Consider the following 13,136-nt stretch of genomic DNA (forward strand, 5'->3'; position numbering starts at 1 on the left):
CAAAACCAGTTTATGGAAAATCGGAATAATCCCGTAGTGTAGGCATACCCTGAGACAGGAAGGGAGCATGCCACAGGGCATGGCTGCTCCTCGCCCCTTCCTGCTAGCTTCCCCCCACCTCCATCTGTGACTCAGTCAAAGCACAAGGCCACTAAGAAGAGTAGCCAGCAGCAGAGGCATTTCTGCACCTACTTCCAGAACGAGCCCTCTTTCATTCCCTTCCCCTCCACTGAAAGAAGAGAGCAGAGCATCAGGCCCTTAGATTTTAAGATCACCATAGTCCTTGTTTCAAGGCCTGGCTTCTGCTCTATTAGGCCAACTAAGGTTTCTATTTAGTGACCATCTGTGTACAAGCATCTCATCTCTGGAGTCGGACAGATTCTGCGTTCCTTCTCTGCAGGGTGACTCACCAACCCAAGCTGTTGGGTGCATTTGCAATCACAGGCACATACATAGTACCACCCCCTTCCAGTCTTTTCTTGTGAGCACACAAGATACTGAAACCTACATCAGCCCTGATCTACCAGAGAAGCAGAACAAATGGACGGTCAAGCGAGCACAGAATACACCTAATCACAGCTGCTTCATCGGTTTAATAGGTCACTTGGTGTCCTTTTAGTGCAACAAGAGGACTCATAAAAGAACCATGAATCAGAGCACTTGCTTTTTGGAAAAGGAGCCTGTTACACCTGGTCCTACTTAAGTTTACTGTAACCAATTCAGCATGTTTTATTCCTATGCTGTCCCAACTACCACCATGTGAGACATCCAGGATGCCCAGTGGGAAGTCGAATATTAATTCACACCACCATCTAGATCCATAATAAATTTTTCCTGTATACCATATATATTGCTATAGGGCATCACTAAGGAGCCTTATAGAAACCTAAAAGCTCTGAAACATTTTTCCTGTCCTCACTCCACAGAAAATAAGTGCCAAAGCCAATGCAAGAAGCCTTTGAAAGCCAACAAATGTCACTTAATGCCTCTGGGTATATCTACACAGCAATTGAACACTCGCAGCTGGTGCACATCAGCTGTTGCGGGCTCAGACGGGACCCTCCCCGCATCACAGGGCTCGAAAGCCCAGATTCCAATCCTAGCCTGAACATCCACACCGCAATTTTACAGCCCCGCAGTGCGCAGCCGTGGGTGTTTAACTGCTATGGAGACATAGCCATTGTGTTTAAGAAGTGCAAAGGTTAGCAATTATACTAGCTTTTTCTTTTATGTCTAACAGATCACCAACAAGAGAAGCAGGTCTTTCTGGCAGAATTCAGAGTGCGCAGTCAGAATCCCTGAGCAGAACTGGTTGAGTTTCACAAATAGTCTGAAGCATGTTCACAGTAACAAATTGTCAGTGAAACAGGATCCAAGCTTAAGTTCTTGTATATTCATGGATTTCCTTTCCAGGGTTAAGCAGAACTAGCCTGCCAAATCATTTCTCTGCATTAGAGCAAACAAAAGGAAGTAGTACTTCACACAATGCAGTCAACCTGTGGAACTCGTTGCCAGGGGATGTTGTGAAGGCCAAAAGTGTAACTGGGTTCAAAAAGAATTAGATAAATTCATGGGTGATGGGTCCATCCATGGCTATTAGCAAGATGGTCAGGGACACAGCCCCATGCCCCAGGTGTCCCTAAACCTCCACTTGACAGAAGCTGGGACTGGACGACAGGGGATGGATCACTTTGAATTGCACTGGTCTGTTCATTCCCTCTGAAGCATATAGCACTGGTCATCGTCAGGAGACAGGATACTGGGCTAGATGGACCATTGCTCTGATGCAAGATGGCTGTTCTTACGTAGAGGTAGTCAGAGCCTTAGTTAACGCTGGTCCTCCCCCCCTCCCCAACTGAAGACACTTTAATTTCCTCCTCCCCCTCTCCAAGAACCATTTAAATTGGCTTTAGAAGATGGACGTTGATGTCTGCAGTGTTTTTTAAACAAATTATAATAGAGATGGCACATTCCCTCTGAAAGAGGGAATCTTGCCCTGCTTCCATCTTCCTAACCACTAACCCTTGAATAGCAGTACAGCCTGAAGAAAACAAAAGAGCATTATTCATAGACCTGGATCTAGCATAGACAATGGCTGCGGTTGGGAAGATTTCACAAGCTTCAACCAGAGCATATTACAGTTGCATATGCCAAGGGTGGGGTAGACGCTATGTAAATAATGAAGTAATACTGCAACGAACACCTCAACAATAAGGTCACCTAATCTCCTTCTCCCAAGTGTGTTCCTTACTTATCAGTAGGTAGTGTTTCTCCCCCTCCCCCACCCCGAGTGGTTTCCTTGATGACAATATCTATTCTGATCCGCCCAAGTATTTTAATACAATTGAATCAAAAACGTTTCCCCACTGGACTACAAAGCTGCAACATTTCACACCGACTAAAATCAAGAAAGGTATATTAACTGCAAAAAGCCTTATAACATTAGTCCCATTGCTGTAACAAACCGGCAAACCAATCATATTCTTAGATAAGGTCACCACTCCTAGCTTTACGCACCCAGCATTACTGTACCTAGGGACTGCAAGGAAACGTCTGACAGAAGGTTTTGTCCCTACATAGCATGTGTTATGAATACCTTGGCCCTACAGAGCTCGTTATAGAGAAAACGTGGCAGATTTCCTCAAAAGTGTCCTGGTTCTTATTGCTTTCCATCTGGCTTTATTCATATTTTACTTGGAAAACATTGGCTTACTTAATCCTCAAAGCAAGAGGCATGTGTGGAGAAAGTCAAAATTCTTCATTACGTGTTCAGTTGAATCTTGGATGGACAGATTCCTTTTCCTATACTTTTTGTAGCAGCCATACCATCTTGTTACATTTTACCAGGACATCTCAATGTGAGTCTACTACCGTAGCTGCACAAAGTAAAAAGGGTGAGGAGAGAGTTTAAAAGGAACTAAAACTGCTCTTAGCTCTGAGGAATTTTTCTTCTAAATGCTCTGAGGAAATCTACTCCACTTTTATAGCTAATTAAAACAACCTTTAAATAAGCCTCCAAGGACTTATCTTTAACATCCTGTTAACGGATATGGCCGAGTATGATATTAATGAGAACTGGACAACTCAAGTCTGCTCTTCAGGCTGTGAATATTATGGGGCAAGATCCTCAGATGGTGTGAATTGTTGAGCTATAGCAGGGATCGGCAACCTTTGGCATGTGGCCCACCAGGGTAAGCACCCTGGCGGGCCAGGCTGGTTTGTTTACCTGCCGTGTCCCCAGGTTCGGCCAATCATGACTCCCACTGGCTGCGGTTCGCCGCTCCAGGCCAATGGAGGCAGTGGGAAGCGGCATGGGCAGAGGGATGTGCTGGCTGCCACTTTCTGCTGCCTCCATTGGCCTGGAGCAGCGAAATGCGGCCAGTGGGAGCCGCAATCAGCCAAACCTGCCGACGCGACAGATAAACAAACCGGTCCGGCCCACCAGAGTGCTTACCCTGGCGGACCGTGTGCCAAAGGTTGCCGATCCCTGAGCTACAACTATTACAACCATTGAAGTTCTACCTCTGAGTGTGTTCCACAAAGCCTATCACTGACAAACACTTGCCAACATTTTGGGACACCAAAGATTTTCCCCCTCTACTTCAAACAGGAAGCAAGAATTGTAGCTCCTGCCCCCTTAAATGGTACTCAATCTATGTACATATTTTGACTTGTGATTAATTTGCTGAGGGCAAAAAAAACAACAACACAAAACTAGGAAAAGCTCACCACTTTTCCTACCATAGCAACCCAACTACACTGGGAGAAAATAAAATGAAGCTCCCAAACATGACAATATGTAGGAGGTTAATTCCAGTTATATACCACTTTTATGTTATGCATGCAAAGAGCTGCATCCCAAGACACATCTGCAAATGTTTTAGAAACCTTTTGGGGGAAGAATTGTGTGTGTGTATAACTCCAAGTAACAGTATGGCTGTCTTGTAATGAAATCAAAGGGAATTTAGTTTGCATGGTGCCAATTTCAAGTACTCTTACAGCTAGATACTGGTTCTAGTCCCAAAGAACATTGGTTGCATATGAACACTATGTAGCACTAAACTGCAGAGTCAGAAGTCGCCCTCTCATGGCCTTGGAGGTCCATTTTGTGCCAGATGCCTGGTCAGTGTTAACCAATATCTACTGCCTGTCATGGGTAAGCTGTAAGAAATGAGCCACATGGTAAAGATCTTGGGTCCTCTCGTTGTTTAATGTCAGACCACTTGGTTTCCTGCTAACAGGACGCAAACTCTGTCCCCTCTTGACCCTCCCTGATGCAAGCTAGAATGTTAAGCTAAGGTTAACCAACAGGAAGTAAGACTGCTCAAGCTGACATTTTAAAATTTTATTATAAGGATACTCTCAGAACTGAGCTGTCTCAGAGAAACATGACTGTGTAGGAGACGCTGGGGAAGGAAGGGACATGGGCCCAGTTTGGCAGGAGGAAAAGCCCAGCATCTGCTTTCTCTTTTAAACACCTGGCTCTGGTTGCAATTCTTCACCCCTTAACCCTCAGTACTACGCAGACATCAGTGCTCTGAGACACCTGGGAGGAGATGCTCCTAGAACAGCCATCCCCATCATCACACTGGTGAGGGCCCAGTCCCTGGGCAGCACTCGGTCCTGGTAAAGTTTAGGCCTTTGGAACCTTATCAAAAGCCCACTGAAGACAACAGGTCTTTCCATTTACTTCAATGGGCTTTGGCTCAGGTCCTATAATCTTCTTTAAAAGACTGATGTTTAGCATCATGATTACAAATACAAGACAAAACGTAACCAAGGACAATAATCCATTCTAATGTCCAGCCAACAGGTATCCCAGGGATTGGCAACCTTTGGCATGTGGCCCGCCAGGGTAAGCCCCCCGGTGGGCCAGGCCAGTTTGTTTACTTGCCTCATCTGCAGGTTCGGCCGATCGCGGCTCCCACTGGCCGTGGTTCGCCACTCCAGGCCAATGGGGGCTGCGGGAAGTGGCGGCCAGCACATCCCTCGGCCTGCGCCGCTTCCCGCAACCCCCATTGGCCTGGAGCGGTGAACCCTGGGAGCTGCGATCGGCCGAACCTGTGGACGCGGCAGGTAAACAAACCGGCCTGGCCCACCAGGGGGCTTACCCTGGCAGGCCGCATGCCCAAGGTTGCCAATCCTTGACAGGTCCAGGACATGAGCTCATGAGACTGATGGGCCATCAGCCACAGCAGAGTTCCTGTGCTCTCACCCGTCAGTGAAGAAAGGGCTCAGTAATTGTCTCACCGAAGTCAATATCAAAATGCTCTCAAGCCTCAGTACAGCCAGGATGTGGTTCAGAGAGAAGACGACCAAAGTCCTCATGACTTGTTAACAGATGGGTTGTCAGGAGCATGAGCTAGAGTCCAGCAGTATCATAACTAACCTCTTTGTTTCTTATAATTATTACATGCCTGGCTGAGGGCACATCTCCAGATACATTTTCACGGAAGTGATGCCTGGCAGCCTCCCAAAGTCAAGAAAGTTTCAAATTCCTGCAAGATGGTGAACAGTGGACTCTCTTCCCCCCCTCCCCGCCCCCAACCTCCACATGCAGCTCCACCATTAGCATCTTGAGTTGATACCTCCCATTGAAACAAATACTGGGGTTGATTTTCTGTTGCTTTAAAGGGTCGTGGGGCCTTTAAGGGATATAAATGGCCTTGGGGAATACCCCCACCAGCCGCAGTGGCCCTCTATTGGCTTCTCTCCTAGTGTAAGGGGAAGGATGGTCCAATGGTAGAGCATTAGCTTAAGACAGGGGAGACCTGGGTTTAATTCCCTGCTCCAGCAGGGACTTCCTGTGTAACCATGGCCAAGTCACTTAGGGAACTGAGGCCCAGAGAGGCTATCTGGAAAAAGGGGATAGCAATGTTTCCTTACCTCACAGAGGCGTTGTGAGAATAAATACATTAGGGATTGTGAAACACTTGGAGATCTACTGATGATGGTGTAGAAACAGGCTATTGTGATGATGTAGAGACTGTATGTGGACCCAGGACACTGAGCTATGGCTACTTTTTGAGCCTATGGACACAGAGTTTAAATTAGAGCAGTCCTGAGGCAGCTCTGATGCCAAGGACCAGACAGACCCCTGACAGGCTCAAGAATACAGTGAGCATAAAGGGGACTTAATCCCCTTCCCCACCGGTTCCTGTGTTCAACACTGGGATGGCGGAAGCAGACAAAGTTCCAGATGGCCATAGGGAAGTGGTTGTCAAACGGACACCGCTTTAACGGACCCTCCAAGGAGCTAGGCTTTACACAGCAGTGCGGGGGAGGGGCGGGAGCAAGGTGGCTTTGCAGCCAGGAATGCCCAGTCACTGTGAAATTTCCCCAAAATAATTACCATAAAGGGCAAATTTTCACAGGTTTGCCCTTCAAATATATGTTAAAGGGGAAAGCAGGCAAAGGAAGGACTCCAGACGAGCACAAGAATCAACGTTATCCCGTAAAGTCCAAAATTACAAAGGTATTTTGGTGCCTAAATATGCAAATTGACACCTAATGGGATTTATAAAGCAGCTAAGTGAGTTAGGAACCTTAGCTGCTTTGGTGCATTGCTCAGTCTCCTCAGGTACCTACCTACATCTTTAGACACCAAAACGCCTTTATAAATCTGGGCCTAAGTTTTTAACTACTAAAGTCTATTAGTTATTGATTGCAATCCACCTTTATAGGAGCAGCACTGCACTACGCACTCTCTTAGGAGCTGGTGCCATCACACACACACACAGCTGAGGCTAATCAGAAACGCTTTATGCCATATCTATTCCTTACCAAGAGTTTTAATTTCTCCTAATGTTGACTGCACAGTACCTTTGGTCTGCTCTTTACAGACACATGAATAGCTCTTCCATCTCATGCTGTGAAGACAGGTATTTATCAGGACTGGGACTTTCCTAACAGCAGCCTAGTTATTTCTTTTGTCATGGTTGTAAACATTTGGTTCTCAATGGGGTGGAGGAATGTCTAAGCTCCACACTAATAAACTGCAGTGTAGCCATAAATTTTTTTTTTTGCAAATATGGACTGTTCCACTCGGTTCCTTTAATAATATTGGGGAGAGCAAAATAAGTTCCGCTATTAGTTAATCTGGCATCACTGATATTTACAAAACCTTAACTGTGTATTTCTGACTGGGATTATTTTAAGTCTGGATCCCAGGTAAGGTCACTCCACTCTTCTCAGCCATGCATTCAACATCCCCAATTATTAGGGTTTGAAATAAAAAACAGATCCTCTCACCCTCTTGTAAAAAAACAAACAAACCTTCAAACCCTTCTCTATCTTTCTGGCTCCAAATCCAACAACTCCGTTTTTTGTCTAAAAGTGTATCAATGGCATGAAGTGTTTAATGACAAATTCATGCCACATCTGGATCCATGCCACCGGCGCAGGCACAAGGGAGAGCGATCTCTGGAAAAGGAAGTGGATCAAAAGCCTGAAATGAAATCCTTGTTTAATGGAGAGGAAGCCCATGAGATACACCTCTACCCCGATATAACACGGCCCGATATAACATGAATTCGGATATAACGTGGTAAAGCAGTGCTCCGGGGGAGAGGGGGCCGGGCTATGCACTCTGGCGGATCAAAGCAAGTTTGATATAACGCGGTTTCACCTATAATGCGGTAACATTTTTTGGCTCCCGAGGACAGCGTTATATCGGGGTAGAGGTGTATTAGCAAACCCAGTTAAGCAGCCCTGGGTCTATGCTCAAAGGAAATGACACATTTGCAGTAACAGTTTTTTCAATGAGTCTGTCAATTTCCCACTCAGTTTTCCTCTTCCTATTTAAAAATGTCACTCATGTAGTTTCAGTGTCCCAGAATAACAGAGAAGGGGTAAAATGGTAGGTTTACTATATCTTTCACTGCTATGCTTTTCTGCGGATAACCCCGTGGTTAGTACAAGGCTCAGGGCCATCTAAGGCAAAGCTCCGGTGTAGAATGGACTTGTACTTCCACAATATACAGAGGAACAAATCCTCACAAAATACACTGGGTGCAGCAGGGCTCAACCTGTCATCCATGGGACTTATACAGTCCCAATTACCATCGCACCCGAACACCTAACAATGTTTAATATATTCATTAACTGGTAGTCCAGAGTGTCTATGGAGAGCTGGCTGGTCACATGGTATCTTTGCAGCTGCTAATATAATCCACACACCTCCTGGGTGTGGTGCTCTGTCCCATCTAGTGGCACCAAGACCTCTTAGAGAGAGAGATAAAATGAGTCTGCTCTACAGCCTTAGCTAACAGGCTTTTAGCTCATGCGATAGAGACCCCAAGTTTGATCCCGCCCGCCAACAGACGTGTTACAAGTGAGGGCTTGTCTGGGATTTCAACTGGGAAGACTCTGAAGCTCAGGATGTGCTTCCTCAGCTAGGGGAAATATGTAACCCACACACCTTCTGGGTGTGGTGTTCTGTCCCATCTAGTGGCACTCAGTCCACTTATAGCGAGAGAGAGAAAATGAGTCTGCTGACAGCCAGTTGACTTTTAGCTCATGCAGTAGAGGCTCATGCACTAATAAACTCCAGAGGTCCCCAGTTCGATCCTGCATGCCAGGGACCGGGGTCTGTCAGCGTTACACTAAGTCACATTAAAAGAAGCCAGATATACACTACATCATTTCCTGATTTTCCCCATGGAGGCTATTGCTGTAGTTGCTGCAGAGACATTCTGGGATCCCCAGTGGTATTCGGAATGGAGATGTCTAAAAGAGATTGTCTGTCTCAATTAAGGGGCAGGCAACACTATTGAGAACTCCTAGCACAATGCAGGAAGTGCAAAAAGCAAGCAACCCGTGAACAAAAGAACTTCCTGTATCTTTGAGCCAAGTGAATTAGCACCCACTGACTCCGCCTTCCCTATAATCTAATGCCCAGGAGGAAAGCAATATGCACACCACACCAAAGGTGCTTTTCATAAGAATGGCCATTAGAGAAAGCGGGAGACACAGATGCTTTCTGTTTGAGAGCATATTGTAACAGATGGCCTGGTAAGCAGAGCAGAGCGAATTTGCACTGAGGTACCTCAGCCTACGCCTGGTGAGCTGAGGTTTTGTATTCCAGCTCCCACTCCTATCTTCAACCACTGAATCATAGGAGGCTCTACAAAAGGCAGCTGCAGGTTGGGGGAATGGGGGGGGGGGAGAAGGTCTTTCAAGTCTGTATTGTCCAGACAATAAGAATCCAAAACAAGGAAAGAAGTTTACTTTGAAGCCAGTGGCATTTATTTTAATCCACATTTTTCCATTGAATTTTTGTTTCAACGGAAATTTTCCGACCAGCTCTACGATGTACTAAGAGTTGTCACCTTTCCTCCAGATGGGAAGGAAAGCTCTGTCTTCACAGCTGGCACCAATCCCGTTTCCTGACTGATGTCTAGTGGTCGAGCTCAGGCTGGTTGCACAGATGGAGTCACTAAAACTAGCATATCTTCCTTCCCCAAATCATGTAACATCCGTTAGTTCGTGGGTGGAGGAAGTAGCTGTCTGACACTTGGCCTGTATACCCGGTACCTCTTCACTTCCTATAGTTTATTAAAGCTGCAAGCATATGTGCTTCAGAGATATTTTATTGTCACGGGTTAATCTGCTCTTGCTTCTTCTATTGAAGGCCTGCTGAGGAGCCTGTCCAGCCCCTAGCACGGGCTAATGCTAGAGCACAGGTCTACCCTGACCACACCTTTTATATGAAACCTGCCTTTTATAGTCTGAGCTTCATAGATCTTGAAGATCCTTTTTGTTGGAGGAACTTCAGGGCTAGTGGGATCAGCTCTGCACTGAGAAATTCACTCGGAGAAGAGTGGGGTAAATTCTGCTTTGGTCTATGTCCCTTTTTGTGCCCTGCTTGTAATAAGGGTTTGACGCACAGAATCGCTGGCAAGAAACTGAAATTGGATGATGATCCCAAGAGGTCATACTCCAGTGGCTACTACTCTACAGCCAGCCCAGGACAAGTTCTGGGGGTCAGCTGCCTCTGACGGAGCCCTCCTCTCTCCAACTACTTGCTCAGGCTGCTTGTTACGGAGGGGATAACAGGTAAGGAAGAGATGACAGGTAAGAAGCACTCGTCAGGAAGAGGCACAGTCAGTATCTTCCCAGACAGAGCAGTTAAGAGTCAAGCCAGACAAAAGAAAAGATTTAAGCTTTAAAAATAAATGGCAGAGAAAATAAGTGTGGAAGGGTTCCAGCCTGGGAAGCTGTTTGACTGCCTTAGTCACTGGCAGGGGAGAGAAGTATGGAAGGCATTCAGCAACCTCAGCTAGTAATCGGCCTTGTTCAACACAGAGCCCTGTGGCTGACCCTCTCTTAGGCAATGTGGGCCTGACTTTCGGAAGAGCTGAGTGCACAGAAATACAGCTGATGTCAATGGGAGCTGCAGCGCCTCTGTGTTTGTTTTCCCCATCTGGAGATGTGTCCTCCCTTCAAAGAGGATTTTCTGGCACCTCTCTTAGGACAAATACCTTTTCCTCTCTCTTAGAGCCTCTCCTTTGGACTGCTAACTCCTCCCACCCACCTTCTTATAAGGTCACAGAATGAGAGAGAAAGTTCTCTTCAGGGCACAGGAATTCAACTCTTCTGAGAGGAGCTACATGAATTTAAGTTTCTCGGCAAAGTAAATGAGATCAGCTGGGGCCTTTTGCTCTTTTACAGAGTATCCAGGCAATCCTGACAGCATCCTCCAGCAATGGTTTGAATAGGGCAATTAAGGCATCTTGATTCAATGACTACACATATTTCTAGCCCCTGGGAGTTTAATATCTTTCCCTGCCAACAGCTACATGCTGATTAGAGTCCCAGTCCTCCCCCATTTAAGTTTTGGCATTGAATTCAATGCGAGAGGATCCAACCCTAGCTGGGTCCATGGCTGGGCCCTTTCTGCACAGAGAGGCCCCTTCACAGGGTTATTAGCATTTTAGCAGGTCAGGGACTGTTACATTACTCCTTGAGGAATAGACCTTGTTCGGCTTCTGTGAGACAGATAATTAATATTACAGGCAATTAAAAGTCATAGCTGGGATAGATGAACTAGGAAGGCTTTGCCAGAATTACAGACCAACATTCTGAAATGAATCCAGGCTAGTACTTGAACAATTAGCAATAAATACTTCAAGCCTGGCACATCACCATATGAATTAAATGACACACAGCCAACAGGAACATGTCGGAGGGGGGAGCGGATTACACGTACAATATCCCCATAGGGATAGTTTGAAAGTAACAAGCCGAGTTTTTGCAAACGCGTCATGTCTTAATGTCAGAAGCGGTTAACTATTTCCTGGCTATCCACCATTCCATTACCACCTTCTGTCAGCCCTTTAGCACTCTACTTCTGGGACACAGAGTTTAACACACAGCTGCCACATTTAAACCTTGAACTGCAACTGTTAGGGTTATGTAGTGTCACATAATTAATTTCTTTTCAACACTGTATTTGTTCAAACAATCTCCTATATAATTTCTCAAGTTTTGTGATTTTAAATTAGTGTTGTTCTTACTGCATAGATTAGTGCTATTAAAAGAATTTATTGTAGGTTTCTATAAAGCAAAGATTTTTTTTAATACTATGGCTATAGTAACTATAATAACTTAAATGGGTATCTTTCTCTCTTCAGTAAGAGATTTCACCCTTTAAATTTTAAAGTTAAACAATAAGATCTGAGCTAATAAGATTTTCCTCCGGTTTAGAGGGAAACTGGAAGGGAATCAAAACTCTCATCCATTGTGCAAAAGAAAAAAAATCCTGCACATATTTAAACTTGTGGGCGAAACAAAGGAATTATTAAAGAGTTTGACTGCTATGTGAGTGCATTGCATCCGGCGAGTTATACTCTGTAGTAGTATGAAAATCCAATCATTGTGGACAGGATGAGACAGTAAACTACTGAAACAAGCAGGGACACATTCCATTTTACACAAGTTTACTCCAATTCTTTTCTCCTTTTTATTAGGCAGCAAGCAGCAGTCTGGCATCTACCCAAGCAATGAGACCAGCCTTACCTTTGCATTCCCTTATAAACTCTTCATAGTCTGTTCCTTGGTCTCCGGGGACTATTGTAGAGCCGTCATACTTAAAAGTCACCCTTTGGGAAGGGGAAAGGGAGGGAAACAAGAAAATATTAAATGTTTTAACGTTCTTAAAGAATTTTCCCCATTCAAACATTTAATAGACAAATTGAGACTGTAGTAACTAGAGGAATCCCGCAAAGAGTCCTGTGGCACCTTATAGACTAACAGACGTTTTGCAGCATGAGCTTTCGTGGGTGAATACCCACTTCTTCAGATGCCGAGCACTAGAGGAATCCCAGCACTTTCAGACTACAAATACAATCCTCGTTTGTGTATTGTATGTAGCTGGTCATTGTTAATAAGACGACAAGCAAATTCTGCCCAGTATTTTCAATGTACTAGAGAGCACATTGAAAATCCCGGTTCAATCACTTACGGTACAAATCCGCATTCTTCAGCTTGCCGGGGCAGTGTGGCGGGGCTGAATCTCATTACAGGCTGGGCTAAGAGAAAGCTCGTGCCCGGAGGATACGAAGAACATCGAGGCGCTGAAACTTACCAGGTAATATCCGTGCCATCGTCCCTGACGAGGTTGTAGGCTTCTCTGCACGCCTCCTTGTCGATTTTAGTTGCCATTTGCTTGAGCACTGGGGTCAGGAGGGAGGATGGGATTTTTCAGCGGAATGAAAGTGCCTGTGCCCCGCTCTCGCTCGAAACACCAGACCGGTCAGCGGCGATGCAGCTCGGGGCAGGCTTTTGTAAAGGTCCCGCAGCCGGGCTGCAGCGCGCGCGGGGAAATGCGGCTGTGGCTCTGCGCCTGGAAGTCCCGCTGCCGCCGCCGCCGCTCCTGCAGCTCAGAGCCCGACTGGAGGATCAGGCCAGGCGGCTCTTAACCCCTTCGCTGCCGCGCTACGGGAGCGGCCAGCTCAGCCTCACTGGGCCTGCTGGTCCCAACCCCGGCGGCGGCAGGGGGAGCTCGCCTCCTGGGCTCGCTGATTTCTGCCCCTCCGAACAGAAAGCCGGGCAGGAACACCCCTCCGCTTTGCAACACAGTGGCGTGTCCTTACCACCCCCTCCCTCCCTCCCACGGCTTTTTTTTTTTTCACACC

General features: G+C 46.2%; 1 protein-coding gene across 1 annotated transcript in view; it reads right to left on the bottom strand.

Annotated features, from left to right (window-relative positions):
* Positions 1-12,954, bottom strand: part of COTL1 (coactosin like F-actin binding protein 1) — a 29,429-nt gene extending 16,475 nt beyond the window's left edge. Inside the window, exons 1-2 of the mRNA XM_044987788.1 lie at positions 12,587-12,954; positions 12,019-12,101 (exon numbers count right to left, since the gene is read on the bottom strand). Of these exons, the coding sequence (XP_044843723.1) occupies positions 12,019-12,101; positions 12,587-12,663 (160 nt within the window). The 5' untranslated portion in view covers positions 12,664-12,954. The remainder of the gene's footprint in view (positions 1-12,018; positions 12,102-12,586) is intronic.
* Between the last annotated feature and the right edge of the window lie 182 nt (positions 12,955-13,136).

The sequence above is a fragment of the Mauremys mutica genome, chromosome 14, assembly GCF_020497125.1.
Source record: "Mauremys mutica isolate MM-2020 ecotype Southern chromosome 14, ASM2049712v1, whole genome shotgun sequence".
Taxonomy (NCBI): domain Eukaryota; kingdom Metazoa; phylum Chordata; order Testudines; family Geoemydidae; genus Mauremys; species Mauremys mutica.